The sequence below is a fragment of the Balaenoptera ricei genome, chromosome X (genome assembly GCF_028023285.1).
Source record: "Balaenoptera ricei isolate mBalRic1 chromosome X, mBalRic1.hap2, whole genome shotgun sequence".
NCBI classification, from domain to species: Eukaryota; Metazoa; Chordata; class Mammalia; order Artiodactyla; family Balaenopteridae; genus Balaenoptera; species Balaenoptera ricei.
Genome location: NC_082660.1, coordinates 76,569,442 through 76,590,697, shown reverse-complemented (window position 1 = coordinate 76,590,697; position 21,256 = coordinate 76,569,442). Strand labels below are relative to the sequence as shown.

Genomic DNA, 21,256 nt, shown 5'->3' with positions numbered 1-21,256 from the left:
GCACTATTACCTGTGCTGCATTAAAATGTTACTAATCTTACCTCTGAGAGATTCTTAATACCATGATAGAAAAGGTAATAAATTGTCAGAATCTTTTTTCTCTAAGACCAATTAAATTTATTAAATGTTAGATATTTAAAAGAATATTATGTTACCCTAATTTTGAACTCAAGAATTCTAATCCTCATTTTCCTATTCTCTTCCTAGGATGTGTGCAGTGTTTGGTGGAATCTATTGTCTTCGTCATTTGGTACAGTGCCTTGTCGTGGACAAAGAATCTGGAAAGTGAGGATGATATAAGTTACCTTCCTATATTTACATCCCAAACACAAGTGAAAAATGCTAAAGTCGATTTTTAAAAAATGATTCTTCAAAGATCCTCCTTGGTATTAATAGCATATCAACCTTGATTAAAAGTAATTTGTGTTTACCTCCTCCAGAACAAGGAAAGTGAGTTCAGAATATAGAAACTAAATTAATTTCCGTACAATATGACTATAGCTCCTGATCATCCAAGCTTGGAAGACAAATCATTTCAGCTGCCGGGGGTGGGTGATGAGTGATGTTACTTTTCCTTATGGCCTTACCTCCTCTAATTGATTTTCATCAGATGACAACAAAGCCCTCTGTTATTGCATTTTTAAAAATGGAACTCACCTAAAGACTCATCAGATTAATCTCTGCTGATAATGCATGTCACTCCAAGAGAAAAGACTTTAATGAGTTTTTAGGTAGATTGTTGTCATAAACTATGCTGCCCTGTTATCTGAGGATAAATTCTTTTACAACCGTATCAGGTTTGCAGCTGGTTTAGGATTGAAATAAGGATGTACCTGCTTTTAAAGAAAGCTGAGCACAATCTGTTTATCTGTGTATTTTTATATTTCAACTATATTTTTCTAGGATTTATTATTTAGTTACTAGCATATGCTGTTGTCTAAATTACACTAAATAAGTAGTATTCTTTGATATCTGGGTTTTACATTGAAATTTAAACGGGTCAACTGGATCTAGTTTTAGGAGCTATTTAATTTGCTATGTATTTTTCTTTTTTGTTATATGTTCTTAAGCATATAATGAACTATATCTCTTGTGTGACTGTTTTTAGGGGTATATAAAGAAATAGTATTTTTCAGGTCATAAAATACCTTAATATCTTGAACTGGAAGCTTAAAAATATAAATTTTAAGCTGTTTTATTTCATTTTACAGTAATTCTGTATAGTCTAAGTGGCATAAAATGTCTGTTAACTTCTTACAAGCCAGTTATAATGCACTAACTAGTATTTCAAGATATGGTGGAGAACAAATTCAACTAGAATATGTAATAGTTAAACAGTGAATTTGCTTTAGAAAAGTAATTCTCTAGTATAAGATAAAATAGGCACATGGTTTAAAGGCTTATAATTTACTTTTAGCAATTTAACAGAAAGGTACTACGTAAATGAAGCATGATAATCTACAGTGAAAAAATCCACCCTGAAGGCCCAAGATACTCATATATTGATGCGTGAAGGGCTCTGTGGAGGTTCATGAAGGAATAGTTGTCTTTATGACTCTTAGAGTCATTTTTCCTTATGCATTCATTTTGAAGCATGAGTATGTACTCATGATGGAAAGCCAGATAATGAATTGCTTGTTTGGTGTTTATTTACTTAGATTCTTTTACCTTTTGGGGGCCTCATTCCAGTCCTACACATTACTTTTAGTGACATGAAGAATTTGCATGGCTCATGTTTGTTTAAAAAAAAAAAAAGGATATGTTAGTACAGTAAAAACATCTGTTGAACTAAAGGCTACATTTACCTTAACTTTGACTTAGTTTTTATTACAAACTCTGAACAGAAGAACTCTTCTTTGTGGTCTGCTGCAGATTTCAGTTGCAACAGATAGCTGAGGGCTAAGGGTCTAACGACCAAAGTTTGGTAGTTTTCAAATTTTAATGTGCCTATGAATCACTAGGTAAACTTGTTAAAAAAAAAATACACATTTCTGTGCCTCACGCTGGGAGAGTGAAATTGGATAATGTGCTTAGAGTAGAGCCAGGGAATTTGCAGTTTTAAGGAACACCCCCAAATGAATATAATGTAGGTGCTCCTTAGATGACACTAAGAAACACTGATCTGTAAGGTAAAGTTCAGGATTTAGCCAGTGGTACTATGTTCCATGATGGACTGGGGACTCTAGGTCTTAATTCATTTCTTTTACATCTTTGTAGAAGGACCTCAAACATAACAGTTATTCTCTAACGACTCTGAAGGCATGCAATGGTCAGGTAACCCTGGAGTGAAAGAAGACATGGAACTCTGTCACTGCCATGAGTGACAGTGGACACAAGTCACTTTTCTCTGGGCCAGTTCCCTCATCTGCAAGATGAGTTAGATGGACTCTGCAGTAGTTTTCGAGTCTCCTCCCAGCTATGACATGCATCAGTTGAGTTACTGAAAGTACTTAGTTTTTCCTTTACACTTAGAAGTAAGTTATTTTAAAATGTTTTATATGCCCAAATGTAGTCCATTCTCACATATTAGGTTATCTTCAGTCCCAGTGAGAAATTGAAAAAAATGTTCAAACAACTTGTATGTGTCTACTTTCATTAATGTAAATGAAATAGCAAGATGTCTACTTATGCTGTTTATTATTATTTTACTAGAACCTCAGTTTTCCAGTGAATATCTTTTTGTTGTCTATCTTGGGGTGGTTAAGATACAGCCATTTTGTATTCTGCATATGATTCTCATACTGGAAAACTTATTCCGAGCCATAACTATTTAATTCCTTAATAGTGGGACAGTTAAAAATTTGACCTGCATTTATAATATTCACGATATCTACAGTATTCTCACTATACTAAATTGTGTATGGGATCTTTAAAAAGTTTCTTTTAAGAGACAACCAGTACTTCAAAATTGTAAATTCATATCTTTGCTAGTAATTATGAAATTTTGCTTCTTTAAAATATCCATTCTATCAACTCAAAGAGTCTCTATAAACATCTAAAGCTAACATTGATTGAAGTTGACTCAGGCTAATGTATCTTTCCCAAATACTATTTTGTCATTCAAAATCAAATAATTGAGAGACCTACCAGTAATAGGAGATGTTTTGTTAGGACTTGAATATAAAGTGAGGGATAATTTTTTGAGGGGAAAATCTTGAGTTTATATTTGGGCATATCCAGCATACATTTCTTTTTAAGCAATCCAGGTTGACTCAAATAATCGTTTATTTTAAGTGTAATTGGCATATTAATCAAGGAATCTGCAGACGTTTGTATTTATCTCCTTATGGTTTTAGATTGCCTTTTTTCCCCCAATTTTCCTATAAAGAACACTTGACATCCCCTTTAGTCTTCGATGTAGTTAAGAGCTAAGCATGCTTCAGGTCTAAGGTCTAAGTTTATTTCCTGATCCCACAGACTAGATCAGAACCCAGCCCCCCAACTCAGGTCCCCTTTTATGATTGTAAATTCCCCGTAAGAAAGGTCAGGGTCTCACTGCTTTATCTCCAGAACCAAGGCAGGTTCCTATCACCCGTTATACGCAGTAGATTTGTGTTAAATGAATGAACGAAGATTAAAATCTGATAGCCTTTTTTGTGCTTTTCTTTTCACCTTTCACTGAGGAAAGCTGATAGAAGCATAAATGATCATAGCATTGAGTTTAGCGTGGTGATTACACATCAAAGTATCATACCAGTGTTGAGAGGAGAAATATGGAATATGTAACTAAATGCATACTTATTTTCAGCTAGATCTTATTTTTCATTTTTTTCCCCAAAGGTCAAGGTTTATTTATTATTTTTTTAATTTTTAAATGTTATTTTATTTATTTTTTTATACAGCAGGTTCTTTTTAGTTATCCATTTTATAAACATTAGTGTATATATGTCAATCCTAATCTCCCAATTCATCACACCACCACCACCACCACCCCTCGCCGCTTTTCCCCCTTGATGTCCATACGTTTGTTCTCTACATCTGTGTCTAAATTTCTGCCATGCAAACCACTTCATCTGTACCATTTTTCTAGGTTCCACATGTATGCGTTAATATACAATATTTGTTTTTCTCTTTCTGACTTACTTCACTCTGTATGACAGTCCCTAGATTCATCCACGTCTCTACAAATGACCCAATTTCGTTCCTTTTTATGGCTGAGTACTATTCCATTGTATATATGTACCACATCTTCTTTATCCATTCATCTGTCGATGGGCATTTAGGTTGCTTCCATGACCTAGCTATTGTAAATAGTGCTGCAATGAACATTGGGGTGCATGTGTCTTTTCGAATTATGGTTTTCTCTGGGTATATGCCCAGTAGTAGGATTGCTGGGTCATACAGTAATTCTATTTTTAGGTTTTAAGGAACCACCATACTGTTCTCCGTAGTGGCTGTATCAATTTACATTCCCACCAACAGTGCAAGAGGTTCCCTTTTCTCCACACCCTCTCCAGCATTTGTCGTTTGTAGATTTTCTGATGATGCCCATTCTAACTGGTGTGAGGTGATACCTCATTGTAGTTTTGATTTGCATTTCTCTAATAATTAGTGATGCTGAGCAGCTTTTCATGTGCCTCTTGGCCATCTGTATGTCTTCTTTGGAGAAATGTCTATTTAGGTCTTCTGCCCATTTTTGGATTGGGTTGTTTGTTTTTTTAATATTGAGCTGCATGAGCTGTTTATATATTTTGGAGATGAATCCTTTGTCCGTTGATTCATTTGCAAATATTTTCTCCCATTCTGAGGGTTGTCTTTTCGTCTTGTTTGTAGTTTGCTTTGCAAAAGCTTTTAAGTTTCATTAGGTCCCATTTGTTTATTTTTGTTTTTATTTCCATTACTTTAGGAGATGGATCAAAAGAGATCTTGCTATGATTTATGTCAAAGAGTATTCTTCCTATGTATTCCTCTAAGAGTTTTATAGTGTCTGGTCTTACGTTTAGGTCTCTAATCCATTTTGAGTTTATTTTTGTTTATGGTGTTAGGGAGTGTTCTAATTTCATTCTTTTACATGTAGGTGTCCAGTTTTCCCAGCACCAATTTTTGAAGAGACTGTCTTTTCTCCATTGTATATCCTTGCCTCCTTTCTCATAGATTAGTTGACCATAGTTGCATGGGTTTATCTCTGGACTGTCTATCCTGTTCCATTGATCTATATTTCTGTTTTTGTGCCAGTACCATATTGTCTTGATTACTGTAGCTTTGTAGTATAGTGTGAAGTCAGGGAGTCTGATTCCTCTGCCTCCATTTTTTTCCCTCAAGACTGCTTTTGGCTATTCGGGGTCTTTCGTGTCTCCATACAAATTTTAAGATTTTTTTGTTCTAGTTCTGTAAAAAATGCCATTGGGAATTTGATAGGGATTGCATTGAATCTGTAGATTGCTTTAGGTAGTATAGTCATTTTCACAATATTGATTCTTCCAATCCAAGAACATGGTATATCTCTCCATCTGTTTGTATTATCTTTAATTTCGTTCATCAGTGTCTTATAGTTTTCTGCATACAGGTCTTTTGTCTCCCTAGGTAGGTTTGTTCCTAGGTATTTTATTGTTTTTGTTGCAGTGGTAAATGGGAGTGTTTCCTTGATTTCTCTTTAAGATTTTTCATCATTATTGTATAGGAATGCAAAGGATTTCTGTGCATTAATTTTCTATCCTGCTACTTTACCAAATTCATTGATTAGCTCTAGTAGTTTTCTGGTGGTATCTTTAGGATTCTCTATGTATAGTATCATGTCATCTGCAAACAGTGACAGCTTTACTTCTTCTTTTCCAATTTGGATTCCTTTTATTTCTTTTTCTTCTCTGATTGCTGTGGCTAGGACTTCCAAAACTATGTTGAATAATAGTGGCAAGAGTGGACATCCTTGTCTTGTTCCTGATCTTAGAGGAAATGCTTTCAGTTTTTCACCAATGAGAATGATGTTTGCTGTGGGTTTGTCGTATATGGCCTTTATTATGTTGAGGTAGGTTCCCTCTATGCCCGCTTTCTGGAGAGTTTTTATCATAAATGGGTGTTGAATTTTTCAAAAGCTTTTTCTGCATCTATTGAGATGATCATATGGTTTTTATACTTCAATTTGTTAATATAGTGTATCACATTGATTGATTTGCGCATATTGAAGAATCCTTGAATCCCTGGGATAAATCCCACTTGATCATGATGTATGGTCCTTTTAATGTGTTGTTGGATTTGTTTGCTAGTATTTTGTTGAGGATTTTTGCATCTATATTCATCAGTGGTATTAGTCTGTTTTTTTTTTTTTGTAGTATCTTTGTCTGGTTTTGGTATTAGGGTGATGGTGGCCCCATAGAATGAGTTTGGGAGTATTCCTTCCTCTGCAGTTTTCTGGAAGAGTTTGAGAAGGATGGGTGTTTGCTCTTCTCTAAATGTTTGGTAGAATTCACCCGTGAAGCCATCTGGTCCTGGACTTTTGTTTGTTGGAAGATTTTTAATCACAGTTTCAATTTCATTACTCGTGATTGGTCTGTTTATATTTTCTATTTCTTCCTGGTTCAGTCTTGGAAGGTTATACCTTTCTAAGAATTTGTCCATTTCTTCCAGGTTGTCCATTTTATTAGCATAGAATTGCTTGTAGTAGTCTCTTAGGATGCTTTGTATTTGTGCAGTGTCTGTTGTAACTTCTCCTTTTTCATTTCTGATTTTATTGATTTGAGTCCTCTCCCTCTTTTTCTTGATGAGTCTGGCTAATGGTTTATCAATTTTGTTTATCTTCTCAAAGAACCAGCTTTTAGTTTTATTGATCTTTGCTATTGTTTTCTTTGTTTCTATTTCATTTATTTCTGCTCTGACCTTTATGATTTCTTTCCTTCTGCTAACTTTGGGTTTTGTTTGTTCTTCTTTCTCTAGTTCCTTTAGGTGTAAGGTTAGATTGTTCACTTGAGATTTTTCTTGTTTCTTGAGGTAAGCTTGTATTGCTATAAACTTCCCTCTTAGAACTGCTTTTGCTGCATCCCATAGGTTTTGTATCATCGTATTTTCATTGTCATTTGTCTCTAGGTATTTTTTGATTTCCTCTTTGATTCAGTGATCTCTCGGTAATTTAGTAACGTATTGTTTAGCCTCCATGTGTTTGTGTTTTTTTACGTTTTTTTCCTTGTAATTGATTTCTAATCTCATAGCATTGTGGTCAGAAAAGATGGTTGATATGATTTCAATTTTCTTAAATTTACTGAGGCTTGATTTGTGACCCAAGATGTGATCTATCCTGGAGAATGTTCCGTGCGCACTTGAGAAGAAAGTGTAATCTGCTGTTTTTGTATGGAATGTCCTATAAATATCAATTAAATATGTATGGTCTATTGTGTCATTTAAAGCTTCTGTTTCCTTATTAAATTTCTGTTTGGATAATGTCCATTGGTGTAATTGGGGTGTTAAAGTCCCCCACTATTACTGTGTTACTGTCGATTTCCTCTTTTATAGCTGTTAGCATTTGCCTTATGTATTGAGGTGCTCCTATGTTGGGTGCATAAATATTTATAATTGTTATATCTTCTTCCTGGATTGATCCCTTGGTCATTATGTAGTGTCCTTCCTTGTCTCTAGTAACATCCTTTATTTTGAAGTCTATTTTATCTGATATGAGTATTGCTACTCCAGCTTTCATTTGATTTCCATTTGCATGGAAAATCTTTTTCCATCCTCTCACTTTCAGTCTGTATGTGTCCCTAGGTCTGAAATGGGTCACTTGTAGATAGCGTATATATGGGTCTTATTTTTGTATCCATTCAGCGAGCCTGTGTCTTTTGGTTGGAGCATTTAATCCATTCGCATTTAAGGTAATTATCGATATGTATGTTCCTATTACCATTTCCTTAATTGTTTTGGGTTTGTTTTTGTAGGTCCTTTTCTTCTGTTGTGTTTCCCCCTTAGAGAAATTCCTTTAGCATTTGTTGTAGAGCTGGTTTGGTGGTGCTGAATTCTCTTCACTTTTGCTTGTCTGTAAAGCTTTTGATTTCTCCATCGAATCTGAATGAGATCGTTGCCGGGTAGAGTGATATTGGTTGTAGGTTCTTCTCTTTCTTCACTTTAAATATGTCATGCCACTCCCTTCTGGCTTGTAGAGTTTCTGCTGAGAAATCAGCTATTAACCTTATGGGAGTTCCCTTGTATGTTATTTGTCGTTTTTCCCTTGCTGCTTTCAGTAATTTTTCTTTGTCTTTAATTTTTGCCACTTTGATTACTATGTGTCTCAGCGTGTTTCTCCTTGGGTTTATCCTGTATGAAAGTTTCTGCACTTCCTGGACTTTGCTGGCTATTTCTTTTCCCATGTTAGGGAAGTTTTCGACTCTAATCTCTTCAGATATTTTCTCGGGTCCTTTCTCTCTCTCTTCTCCTTCTAGGACTCCTGTAATGCGAATGTTGTTGTGTTTAATGTTGTCCCAGAGGTCTCTTAGACTGTCTTCATTTCTTTTCATTCTTTTTTCTTTATTCTGTTCCACAGCTGTGAATTCCACCATTCTGTCTTCCAGGTCACTTATTCATTCTTCTGCCTCAGTTATTCTGCTATTGATTCCTTCTAGTGTATTTTTCATTTCAGTTATTTTATTGTTCATCTCTTTTTGTTTGGTCTTTAATTCTTCTAGGTCTTTGTTAAATATTTCTTGCATCTTCTCGATCTTTGCCTCCATTCTTTTTCCGAGGTCCTGGATCATCTTCACTATCATTATTCTGAATTCTTTTTCTGGAAGGTTGCCTTTCTCCACTTCATTTAGTTGCTTTTCTGGGGTTTTATCTTGTTCCTTCATCTGGTACATAGCCCTCTGCCTTTCCATCTTGTCTATATTTCTGTGAATGTGGTTTTTGTTCCACAGGCTGCAGGACTGTAGTTCTTCTTGCTTCTGCTGTCTGCCCTCTGGTGGATGAGACTGTCTAAGAGGCTTGTGCAAGTTTCCTGATGGGAGGGACTGGTGGTGGGTAGAGCTGGGTGTTGCTCTGGTGGGCAGAGCTCAGTAAAACTTTAACCCACTTGTCTGCTGATGGGTGGGGCTGGGTTCCCTCCCTGTTGGTTGTTTGGCCTGAGAGGACCCAACACTGGAGCCTACCCGGGCTCTTTGGTGGGGCTAATGGTGGAGTCTGGGAGGGCTCACGCCAATAAGTATTTCCCAGAACTTCTGCTGCCAGTGTCTTTGTCCTCTCAGTGAGACACAGCCACCCCCCGCCTCTGCAGGATACCCTCCAACACTAGCAGATAGGTCTAGTTCAGTCTCCTATGGGGTCACTGCTCCTTCCTCTGGGTCCCGATGCACACACTACTTTGTGTGTGCCCTCCAAGAGTGGAGTCTCTGTTTCCCTCAGTCCTGTCAAAGTCCTGCAATCAAATCCCGCTAGCCTTCAAATTCTGATTCTCTAGGAATTCCTCCTCCCTTTGCTGGACCCCCAGGTTGGGAAGCCTTACGTGGGACTCAGAACCTTCACTCCAGTGGGTGGACTTCTGTGGTATAAGTGTTCTCCACTTTGTGAGTCACCCACCCAGCAGTTATGGGATTTGATTTTATTGTGATTGTGCCCCTCTACCATCTCATTGTGGCTTCTCCTTTGTCTTTGTATGTGGGGTATCTTTTATGGTGAGTTCCAGTGTCTTCCTGTCGATGATTGTTCAGCAGTTAGTTGTGATTCTGGTGCTCTCTCAAGAAGGAGTGAGAACACGTCCTTCTACTCCGCCATCTTGAACCTGGTCTTCAAAGTATTTCTTTTGCATAAAAAAATCTTGTATTGTCTTATTTTTCATTTTTGTTTAATTTGCTCTCCTGAGATCCACATTGACTGTGCTCTCTTGGCTATATTATCCATTGACTCTGCTTTACTGATTTTTAGAGGACATGGGTATCAGTAGTTCTTTTCTCTACCCTCTCATTAAATTCTAATACTGAACCCCTCTGTTGACTGTTTCTGGAGACACTGAATGCTCTTGTTGAGCAGCTTTCTTTTTCTTTGCAGCAGTGCTGACCATGTAAAACTCCTGTACATCAGATTTGGCCATTTAGCAGTGTAGTATTTGATATTAGGGTAGGGTATGGATGACCTTGGACCAGACATGTCTGTAACCAGTAGTCTGAATCTAATTACTTCAGCTAGTGTTCTTGTGAACTTCAGCTGTCTCACTTACTAGATTTCCTGCTATTACTATTTCTTGGAGATATCTTTTTTTCTGATGTCAGGAATAACTCTACCTTTCCCAGGTACTTGGAAGTTAGTAATGAATAGTATGTTAGACCAAGCATGAGGTGACTTATTCTTAATACCATTTGTCATTGTAGGAAAATCGCTGAATTTCTGATTTTAGTATGCCCCATTTGCAAAATGATAGTGGTAATATTCTAGATATTTAACCTCCACCAACCCACATGCTAGTTGCTATGGGGATAAAGAGATAAATAAAACATGAATCTTGCCCTTGTATACAAAGATTACAGGCTCTAAGGTCAGGTGGGCCTGGATCTGTACCCTGGCTTCCCCACTTACTAGATGAGTGAACTTTAACAAGTTCTGTGATTGGAAGTGATTTGGAAGAAGCACTGTGATGGAAAGAGATTCTTTACCTGCTAAATCAGAGATTCTGTATCTTTGTTTCTGTCTCTGCATTATTCACGTACATGGAATCCTTCTATCATCCGTCCATCTATTCAGTCATCCATGCACAGTTGTTATCTGTGTGACAGGCACTGGAGATACAGCACAGAACAAGACAATCATGGTCTTTGTTCTCATGGAGCTTAGAGTCTACTGGGGGACATTAAAGAACAAATAAATTAATGAGATAATTACACATTGAGATCTGTTCAGTATGCAGATCTGGCTTTGTCCCTCCCTATGTAAAAAGTTTCAGTGACTTTATATCACTTCAGAATGAAGTCTGAGACCCTTTTACATGACACATGAGACTCTGGGGTCTGACCTTTGCCTCCCTCTCTCAGTTCATCTCTCTTCTCTCCCTGCTTCCATTTTATTGTCAGGAACACTGAACTGCTTGTGGTTCCCTCCCTATACTTCTCTTACTTGCCTCTGTACCCCTGCAGATGCTGCCCTTCTACTGAAATGTTCTTCTTATTTACTTGCTTTAACTGGTTTTAACTGCTTTAAAAGCAGCTAATGTATCACTTCCTCCAAAGAGCATTCCCTGATACTCTACCCCTCCCCCCCAAGCTTTTACCTCTTAGAATAGCGCTTGGCACATGGTTGTTATGCCACACACTTATGTCAAACAAATGAGCCACCAATGTGTTAGCAGTCCATTGTCTTATTAGACTTACCAAGAGTCTAGGGCAGTGTCAGTGGAGATGGAGAAAAGAGGCTAGTTTTGAGTAGCAGATTAGATGTGGGAAGAGAGATTTTGAGCTAGGGAAACTCTATAACTGCTGATCATGCCATTAACTGAGACTGAGATTCCAAGTGGGGAAGCAGGTGAGGAGCCATGATTTAAGTGTCTATTACCTATCCAGAAAAAATAGGTAATAGACAGTTAAAACTATGGATACAGAGCTTGGGATTGATTACAACAGAGAACCATAGGTTTGGAATTATAATCATGTTTGAGACTATTGGAGTAGATTTTTACCCAAGAAAAATGAGTAATAAGCATTTTGGAATGGTTTCATCAAAGAGGTGGCATTTGAACTAATGTGTTTGAGAAAGTATGGAAGGGCATAGTGAGTAGGGGGAATTATCTTGTTTCCTTCAATTATTGGGAATCTTCTAATTTCCTTTATTAATATATTTTCCTTTTCATGATTTCATATGTGATTTATATATTCCTTATCATAAAAACAGTTGGGATATTAATTCTGAAGTTTATAGAGAATGGATACCTGTTTTAATATTATTTTTATCTTCTGGGCCAAATTCCAGATAAAGAGTTTTCATCTTGTTGATTGTTTTCTTCCTTATCATCATTTTGCTCTTTATGTCCTCATGTCATTGAACCAAGAACTGAATAACTGTTGTGATCTGTTGATTTAGAAAGCTCAGCTCTAGAAATGTTCTGTCTGGCTTCAGTGATTCTTATGATCAGCTTGGTCATTGTGTCCGTGTAACTGGAAACTCCTATCATGTTCCTCCTCAATTTACTATTTATGAGGCTCAGCAAGGCCCTCAACTAAATCCAGAATGTTGTTAATCTTTAATGGCTTCCTCAGGTTCATGTGGGAGGGGTGGACAAGGGGGTATTTTAATGTCTCTGGCAGCACTGTTTCATTTTGTTGTTTTTCATTACTTGAATGTCATAATTTTTTATATTAATCTTTGTAATACAAAGTCTAAGTCTAGGTACCAAATCAATATTCCTTTACTCGTTGTTCTCCCAGTTAGGCCTAATATATGACAGTAAGTAAGTATCTGAGGGGAAAATAAATCTTATCACTTACTTAAATGTATTTTGGTTTGAACAGCTTTGCTCAGGCCTAGAGCCTTAGTACTTTAGCATGAGACTATCAGGTAAGTTGTATTATCATCTACCAGACTGAGTAGGCATATTGACCATCACCTCAACTTCTGCAGAAATCAATATTTTTTTCTGTAGCAATAGCTCTTGACTTTTCTCCACCTAGCACAGCGTAAAGATACAACAGTACTGTGGCACACTACATGGTGATTCTTCCCTGGGATTTGGGAGCTTATCAGAATCTCCAGGGGTACTTATAATTTGAAAAAGTCCCCCAGGTGTGATTCTGATTTGCTTCCTTCTCCTCCTTCTCCTCTAAGAATCACTGTTTCATCCAGAAGCTTCAGCATAAAGAGGCACATTTATTGGCAAATTGTGCTTGCATAGTTGAGCTCCCCAATCTCCATGCACCCATCCTTCCCTCTTGAGTGGTCCTCAGTAGTTCTAATACCATAATTTCTGAAACCAATGTCTGCCTGTCACCAAAGGTGTAACTACCACCAAAGCAGCCCCATTAGTGTTTGGAAGCCTACAAGCAAGGAGCTCTCCACAAGCTTGAGGGCAAGGTTTAGTTGTGTGGTTTATTTAAATGGGAGCCCTTTGCAAAGACTTAGACTGGAGTCCAAGATTTGTACTAACATCACTCCCTCTCTCAACTTGATTCCAACATTTTATGGTGAAAATTTTCAACTCTACGCCAATGTTGAAAGAATTTCAAGATGATCACCTATATATCCACCACCTAGATTCTGCAGTTAACATTTTAATATGCTTGCTTAATCATATGTCTACCCAAATATTCATCCCTCTGTTCATCTATTCACCTTTTTTAGGCATTTCACAGTAAATTCCAGATATCAGTACAATTCCTCCTAAACACTTCAGTATGCATATCATTAACTAGAGTTTAATATTTGTTTGCAGCTTTTTCTTCTGATGTAATATTTACATATGATAAAGTGCAAAAATCTTTTTTTTTTAATATTTATTTATTTATTTAGGCTGTGCTGGGTCTTGGTTGTGGCACGCAGGATCTTCATTGCTGCATGCGGGCTCTTTAGTTGCGGCATGCAGGTAGGGTCTAGTTCTCTGACCAGAGATTGAACCTGGACCCCCTGCATTGGGAGTGACTTAGCCACTGGATCACCAAGGAAGTCCCTAAAGTGCCCAAATCTTAAGTGCTCATTACCTGAGTGGTGACAGATGATAAATCTGTATAACCCAAATCCCTATCAAGATACAGAAGATTTTTACACCCTCTTTTTTCTGCCCAGATTATTCCCTCTTGACTTTGTATAGTCTCTGAGTTAAAGGTAAGAAAAAGGCTTGTCAGTGTTTCCAGGAAAAATAGGGATCAGTGCTTCATGATGGATCCACAGATTTCTCTTTTCCCTCACCAAAGTACCTTGTGTTTTAAATTATATATGAATGTCTTAAACAAGAGACTGAGAGAATTCCCTGGTGGTCCAGTGGTTAGGGCTCGGTACTTTCACTGCCAGGGCCCGGGTTCAATCCCTGGTCAGGAAACTAAGATCCCACAAGCCTCACGGCACAGCCCAAAAATTTTTTTTTTAATTTAAATAAATAAATACATAAATAAAACAGGAGACTGAATGAGTAACTTGCCTTCCAGTTTTTAAATACTTACTTTGGAAAATAGGTATAAATACCTTATTTCTATGTAGTTAAGTATTTTATAAAGTGAGAGCTCTAGTTTAATGAAATGTGAGGAGATATGCATAGAAACATAAGTGGGGAAGAGAAAGGAAGTGGAATGGAGGTGAGATGGGGAAGAAAATCACATAAATATTAATGTAATATAACATATTCATTAATATGTAGTTAATTGATTAAAAATATGTATATCTAACATCACGAGATATCATAGTCTATCCTGATGACAGTGGCATGCCATTTATTCAAGAATATCAGCATATCATAATCTGCCTTTAGGAAATACACATTAAATTCCTCTCACAATTGGCCTTGGGTATTTCATTTTACTGTTAATGCCTTTATGCCTAGTAAATAGCTCTTACTTGGCTTATTTTTAGAGTGATGTAACATATTTTAATTTATACCAGTATATTTAAAATGTGACATAAGTTTGAAATTATTTGCTTGCGTTTTATGAGGAGTAACACATAAGTGTATTTCTAATAAAATAATTCTAGTCCCAAAAGGAAAGCTGTGACAAAAGTAAATTGTGCTATTTCCATAATAAAAAGATATAGAAAACATGCAGGCATTTGCATATAGTTCCTGAAATATTGCATACTGGCTTTGTCAGTGCTGGTAAGTCCATTTCAAGGATGTTTCCCTTAGTCCATTAGTTTGGATAATGAGCCCTATAAAGTACATTTATAACTTGTGGCACTGTAAGGAGATGGATTCTAATTTTCATCCTTTTATCTAGACACATTGAAAGAAGGTCAATGGAGGGTTCTATATGATTCATTTTCCCAACACATATCAGATGACAGAGACCTGATAATGTCCATGCATAAGTGTTTTCCTTATTTGGAAACAGCACTTGAAAGAAATCTTTATATGATCATCCTTTGGAGTAAAGTGGAAACAGATATTAAAAGAAGCTCCATCCCGTTTTTTTGGTTTAAAACATTATCACACGTGTGACAAGATAGCTATTATTGAACAAAAGAGAAAGTGACACTTAACAGAAAAATAAAAAGCCTTTAGTGACTTTTATAGGCTGTGAATGATATAACAAGATATTTAATCAACTTTTCCTCCCTCTCTTCTTAGATCTGTTAAGGAAAAAAAAAAAAAAGCCTGTTTCCTAAACAAAGAAAAAGCTTCTATGTTCCTAAACATTAGAAAAGCTTATAGAATAATACTTGTCCTAGCTTTATTCTTATTATTAAGCATTCAAAATAAATAAGTTCTAGTCTATACTTATTTTATAGTTTAAAAGACTTCAAAATAGCAACAAGAATGTATATTCTGCAGTTTAGTGAAGTTTTGTGTCAAAAATGTGAAATTGTAGGCAATTTTAAAATCTTGTCTTTTAAGACATTAGTTTTAGATTCAAGATTGGTAGCTGATTATGTTCATTTTCTCAATTATGTAATCATTAATGAGAACTATTTTGCTGTGCTTATCTTCTTCGTAGATGTAAAGCAATCATAGATCAGTTTGGTCAGAGAATAATCTCTAAGCATTTCCTTGTGGAAGACAGTTACCTTTCTGAGAACACATGCTCGCATGTGCAATACAGGTAAGGCACCCCTCCAGCCACTCTGCTAGGGAAGGTGAAACTTAGGGAAATTCATCTGTGTGATTACATTGACACTTCTGTATGACTCTGTTCTTCAAGTAAGATGCAAATGTATACCAAACCAAAGATACATTCAGTGTGTTACCACTGTTCTCTTATAAGGTCTGGTTTTGTGGAGGAGCCTAGCCTAATGTTGACTCCTTTGCATCAGCTGGGGTCTGTCTCCAGGTCACACATCCTCCTTTCATGAGCCAAGAAAAGATTAAAGCAGAACTTGACTTGGTTTGGGGAGGTGACACTTTTATCATAACAGTTCTTTGAAACATGCCTTCTGGTGGTTGTATAGCTATATAAATGAAATTTATCCATGGAATCTGAGTCACTTATTAACTGTTTTCTGCATTACAGGCAGATCTCCAGGGCAGTCTTGATTACGGATAGGTCTGTACTAAAAACAGATTCAGATCAACAGGTAATTCCAGTCCTGTACTTTTTAATAACATGTTACTAACTTAATCTACATGGTAATATGTGTAAATTAATATTGGTGAAATAAAATATATTAACCAATATGTACTAATACATTTAATGGATTTTAAAAATACATAATGACAATTATGTAATAATCTTGGTTTCTTAAAGATTTCCTTTCAGTGGAACAAATAATTGCGTCTTATGTAACAGATTTATTCTAGGAATATTGAAATCATCGTAGTTTTTTTTACAGCTATTTCTATGAAATTGAAAGTATATTACTATGAGAAGAAAAGCATTTAGAAGCATTTAAAAATCTTGGAGGAAAAGGCTTTATGGTAACCAATCCTACAGCAGTGGTGGTAAGCTCACCATTAGGGGCCCGGTGTGAATGAATATCAGCACACGTTTTCAGTTCTGACATTTCCTCATCACCATGGTTCATTTCGGTACCCCCTTCCTCCTCATAACCCCTGATTCGATAGAAATGTCTTTATACCTGTGGTTTTTCCTCAGTTTGAACACTTAAATTCCAGAAGTGTGTCCCCTTCTCCTTCTGACCATAGTTTACAGGACTGATAAAATCAGCTTACTCAGTAAGTGTGACTGTCAGACCTATCCTATATGCTACTGCTAAAACTAGGTTCTGAAATTTCCTTAAGTTGGAAGCTTTGTATTATATAAAGCAAATATGTTAATTTTACGAGTGAGTGCAAATTGTTTCATTTAATCATTCAGCAGACAATGAGTGCCTTTGACATGCCAGCCAGTGTGCTGGGTTCTGAGGAGATAGTGCTAACCATGATAGCATCTGTGCCCTCATAGCTTGCAGTCTAGAGGATACAGATACAGACAGATAAATAGCAACGACAGTACAGTGTGACAGGTATGAGCGAAAAGTGGTAAAACCATAGCACTCATCACACTGTCCTGTAGTTGCCAGTTTACTTGTCTGTAGCTCCCGGTAAACCATAAGCTTTGTGAATGGGTCGAAGAGTGACAAAGGCAGAAAAGTGAAGAGAGCAAACAGATGCTTCTGAAGAAGCTAAGCTGGGAAGAGTAAGAGGGAAGAAGTGATTCCTGCAGAGGGATGTGGAAGCGAAGAGGGCATTTCTTTAAAGTATTAGAGCAGCGGTCCCCAACACTTGGCACCAGGGACCAGTTTCGTGGAAGACAGTTTTTCCACAGACCGGGGTGGGGGGGATGGTTTCGGGATGATTCAAGCGTATTATGTCTATTGTGCGCTTTATTTCTATTATTATTACATTGTAATATATAATGAAATAATTGTACAACTCACCATAATGCAGAATCAGTGGGAGCCCTGAGCTTGTTGTCACTGGCAACTCACTGATAGGGTTTTGATATGAGTCTGCAAGCAATTGATTTATTATGGTCTCTGTGCAGTCAAACCTCTCTACTAATGATAATCTGTATTTGCAGCCGCTCCCCAGCACTAGCATCACCACCTCAGCTCCACCTCAGATCATCAGGCATTAGATTCTCATAAGGAGCACGCAACCTAGATCCCTCGCATGCACAGTTCACAATAGAGTTCGCGCTCCTATGAGAATCTAATGCCACCACTGATTTGATAGGAGGCAGAGCTCAGGTGGTAACGGGAGCAGTGGGGAATGGCTGTAAATACAGATGAAGCTTCACTCGCTTGTCTGCTGCTCACCTCCTGCTGTGTGGCCCGGTTCCTAACAGGCCACAGACACCAGTACCCAGCCGTGGCCCGGGGGTTGGGGCCCCCTGTATTAGAGTATATTTCAACTGATGGGGAAGGGGCCAGTAGAGAGCGAGAGATTGAAGATTCCCAGGAGAAAAGGAGGATAATTGATGCAGCAAGGTCCAGATAAAGGCTGGAGAGGATGGGATTCAGAGAACAGGTAAAAAACATTGCCCTTAGATGGGATGTGAGACACTTTGAAATAAGAGGGTGAATGCAGGAGAATTTGTAGGTTTGGGAGTTCCCATCTGATGGGTTTTATTTACTTTTTAAATTACAAGGTGAGGTTATCTCCTGAGAATGGGGGTGTGAGTGTGGGGATGGGTCAAAGCTCATGGAAAGGTGTAAAATAATCACCGTGGAGAGTGACCTTTCTCGTGGTCAGATGGCTGGGCAGTGTTGAGGGGTCCAATTGTGTCTGGAGGTCATGGGTTTACAGTGGCATTAATCTGCTCTGATCCTTCCAGCTTTTTCATTCTCTTACCCTCACCCAGCCTACTCATTGACCTATTAAAAGAGACCTACAATTCCTTGTTCCCTCTGTTTCTTCCGGGATTACCAGCTCCCTTCTGCCCTCTTCCTTTTCCGTGTCCTAGACCACATGGTGGATCTTCTGAACTGCTCTTTCTCCAACACCTTCAATTCCCGTGTAGCCATGTTCTTCCTCTGCACCCACAGAGGAAAGTCCCATCCCTGGATGAAGCTGGGATCTACACCTGGATCACTAAGGGCTGATTGGGAAAACAGTACAACCAGACAGACTGGTGCCACCACAGTGTTGGGGGAACCAACCTCATCCAACAGGACCCTCAGTACCCATCACCATTTAGCTCCTCACTGGCTCAGACAGTGCCCTCTCCCCTCAGAGCCTAGTCCAAATTTTCACTATTTTACCCACCTTTAGCCCTCTCACTCTCCCCCATCACTTTGCTGAGAAAAGTAAGGACACCTACTAAGCACAGTGCCCTTTGACCTCCTGCTCGACCACCCACCACTTATGTACACCAGCACAGAGACTAATGAGAAGGGCTCCCCTCCTTGTCCAAGGCCAAGCCCTTTCACCAGCACCCTTGACACACACATGCACCCACACCACCCTGTATGCCTGCTCTCTCTCCTACATTTTCAGCCTCTCACCACTATTGGCACCTTCCCCTCAACCTATACACATGTATTAGCATTTTCTGTTCCAAAAATTAAAATAATAAGACAAACAGAAAATGCTCCCTTGAGTCTGCCCCCATCTGTAGCTAGTATCCAATCTCTCCCCTGTCAACATTTTTGAGACGGTATCTCTACTTGCTGCCTCCAGCTCCTTACCTCTCATTCATTTCTAGACCAACCTGGCTTCTACCCTCACATTCCTACCATAGTTTCTCTTGGTAAGTTTATTAATAACTTTGTACTTGTCAAGACCAGGGCGTTTTTTGGGTTTTGTTTACTAGGTCTTTTCTGATATATTTGACAGTGTTGATTATTCCCTTTCTCTTGAAACTCTCTACTCCTTTGGCTTCCATGACACTGTGTTCTCCTGGTTTTCCTCATAACTCTCTGGCTATTCCCTCTCTGCCTCCTCTGTGGGCTCTATCCTCCTCTTAAATATTGGGCCTCCTCGGGGTTCTCAGCTCAGCCCACCATATCTGTTATTCTTTGCACACTTGCTGCTTGACTCCATGTACTCTTATGGTTCCAACTCTGCATAAAAGTTGGTGACAGCCTTCCACTTGTATATCTCCCAGGACTTTTGGCCCACAGGCCAAATTTCCTACTGGACATCTGTCCCAAGGACTCCTCAAACTGAACATACTCAGAGCTGAACTCACCGTCTTCCCTCTCCAAACTACTCATCCATCGCTTCCTACTTCCATGAAAGCACTTACATCCTTCCAACAACTTCTTCTTCCTCCTATCTCTGCCATCTCATGAGCCTCCAGGTCCTTGTAACTGTACATCCTAAAAGTTGCTCCAGTCTGCTTTTCCTCTTGATCCTTATTCTCACTGCTCCAGTTTTGGAACTCAGCACCTCTTCCTTCTAACTGGTCACGCTGCTTCTCATCTTGTCTCCTATAAATCTATCCTCCACACAGCCATCAGAGAGATCAATCTAAAATGTACACCTGGCCTGCCTTTTTTTGTTTCCTGTATGAGTTTTTTTCCCCTTTTTAAATTTTTGAAGCACAAATAAAATGATGAGACTTAGAGGAAAGAGTAGGTGTTGGTCTAGATAAATTTTATGGAAGTGGTATTAAAGTGTTGAAGGAATTATCTTTTGATGGCTGTTATAATCTCTCTGAGACTTAAGACAGTTACATTCTCAGAGTTCAGACAGAAGGTACTGTGGTAGGGGGTCACTGATTGTATCTCAATTTTTAAAAAAAATATAGATGATAGTTGTAGGAAACAAAAGAAGTACTTACGTGTTGATACCGTCCTTAAGATACCTTTCCAGTTATACACATTTTTTTAGTCATAGTCATTTGATAATTATCATACAACATTAAATCCATGTTTTAGTGGTTCTTCTCTCTTTAATGCTAAAGTACAACACTTTTTATCATAGACAGCAGCAAAAGGAGTTAAGAGGAATATGGAGAACACAATTTTTGAGACATTGTAAAACCCAAAATGTATATACAGGTAATGATAGTAAGATAGTCATGATTATCAAAATAATTTCTATTTTCAGAACTTGTAGGCATTTCCTCGGTAGGCTATCAATGTGACATTGCCAGTCAAAAATCTAAGCATAATGCTCACAGGTAAAAGTACAAATGGGGCTTTACTTTTTGGCAATGTTTCCTATATAAAATGATATAGTTTCCTCAGATTGAAGATTAAATTGAGAATTAGTATTGAAGCTTTTGGTTCTGTAGAGAAACACTGACCTGATAGTTAAAGTCTTTTAAATATAAAGCCATATAGCATATGAGTGGTGCCTAGGGCAGCATACTACATATTAATGGAGTCCTTAAATTACTTTGAAGCCATTCATTTTGAAACATTTTGGTATATGTTTAGCTGTACTTTGGTATATTTTGACATATACTTTGCTTATTTCAATTTCTTTGCGATTCGTAACATTTTAAATTTTTAGTGCTCTATAACTGCTATTTTTAGCCAATATGAATAATCAAAATTAATTTAATGTGCTCTGATTTCAAACGGTGAAGTGCATACAACTCAGAAGTAATTAATCATATCCTTTGAAAATATGTAGTAAGTGAAGGATTTAATAAATATTAAAAATATTTGAAATATTTATTGTCTACAAATTAAAGGACTACAATATATAACATATGTAAATATATCAGTAATGCAGAAACTGGACATTAGGACACATGTGCATGCTTTATGTTTCAAACTGTGTTCTAAAATTCAATCCTTCCAGATCAGTGTTTTTCAAACATCAATG

The 21,256-nt window shown here is 37.6% G+C and overlaps 1 protein-coding gene across 1 annotated transcript in view; it reads left to right on the top strand.

The window, feature by feature from the left end:
- Nucleotides 1-21,256, top strand: part of CHM (CHM Rab escort protein) — a 177,332-nt gene that overhangs the window by 113,147 nt on the left and 42,929 nt on the right. Inside the window, exons 9-11 of the mRNA XM_059911312.1 lie at nt 208-285; nt 15,534-15,638; nt 16,047-16,110. Coding sequence (XP_059767295.1) covers nt 208-285; nt 15,534-15,638; nt 16,047-16,110 — 247 coding nt within the window. The remainder of the gene's footprint in view (nt 1-207; nt 286-15,533; nt 15,639-16,046; nt 16,111-21,256) is intronic.